This window comes from Penaeus monodon, chromosome 15 (genome assembly GCF_015228065.2).
Source record: "Penaeus monodon isolate SGIC_2016 chromosome 15, NSTDA_Pmon_1, whole genome shotgun sequence".
NCBI lineage: Eukaryota > Metazoa > Arthropoda > Malacostraca > Decapoda > Penaeidae > Penaeus > Penaeus monodon.
Genome location: NC_051400.1, coordinates 47,503,934 through 47,504,800, shown reverse-complemented (window position 1 = coordinate 47,504,800; position 867 = coordinate 47,503,934). Strand labels below are relative to the sequence as shown.

The window sequence follows — 867 nt, the reverse complement described above, 5'->3', positions numbered from 1 at the left end:
TGTAAAATGACATAGCTTTTAAATGTTTGTTTCAATCTATAATGTTTCAATCTATAATGTGTATTTATATGATTGTTTTATATATTTCAAGAAAATGTTTTGATGAATATTAGTATTCTACATTTATTATACTGGCAGAAAAAATATTTATTTTGCATTATGTCTGATTCGTTTATTTTTATTACTAATGATTAACAGGATTTAGAAAAAGTAAGGAGAGATGGTGCCTCACCAAAGGATGTAGAAAAGGCCGAAGCTAAATTGCGAAAAGCTCATGATGAATATCGAGCGCTAGTTGAGAAGTATAATAATATTAGGGAGGAGTTTGAGAAGAGGATGACTACGTCATGTATGGTATGTTAACGTAGATATAATTTTGTTATATTTTTTGATATGAAGAAAAATATCTACACTGTAATAGGGTATGAGTAATTAGATTTTTAATTACATGTAACTATACTCTTCCAGAAATTTCAAAGTGTGGAGGAGTCTCACTTAGCACAAATGCTACAGTTTGTGCAAACCTACATAAATGTTTTACAAAGCAACCATGAAGCAATGGGCCAGGTACACCGTGACCTTCTCAGCCAGTACTCGCAGTTCTCAGTGGAAAAATTGCTTGACCAGTTTGCGCTTTCAAAACATACAGGATTAGAAAAACCATGTGAGTAAAACTGGAACACCTGTTTCATATTTTATTTAGTTTATTACAATAAAATCCTGATCAGTTGTGCACCACTGGAGGATTTATTAAACTTCCCATGATGTGGTTTTATTGAAAGTTGATGAAAACTTCCCATGATGTGGTTTTATTGGAAGTTGATGAAATAGAAAAACAAATATTTTAGTTTGTAATGTGCATCTTGA

At 31.4% G+C, this 867-nt stretch overlaps 1 protein-coding gene across 1 annotated transcript in view; it reads left to right on the top strand.

The window, feature by feature from the left end:
* The window catches only part of LOC119582385 (F-BAR domain only protein 1-like), an 8,297-nt gene that overhangs the window by 3,178 nt on the left and 4,252 nt on the right, over positions 1-867 (top strand). The window contains exons 3-4 of the mRNA XM_037930598.1: positions 199-354; positions 469-664. Coding sequence (XP_037786526.1) covers positions 337-354; positions 469-664 — 214 coding nt within the window. The 5' untranslated portion in view covers positions 199-336. The remainder of the gene's footprint in view (positions 1-198; positions 355-468; positions 665-867) is intronic.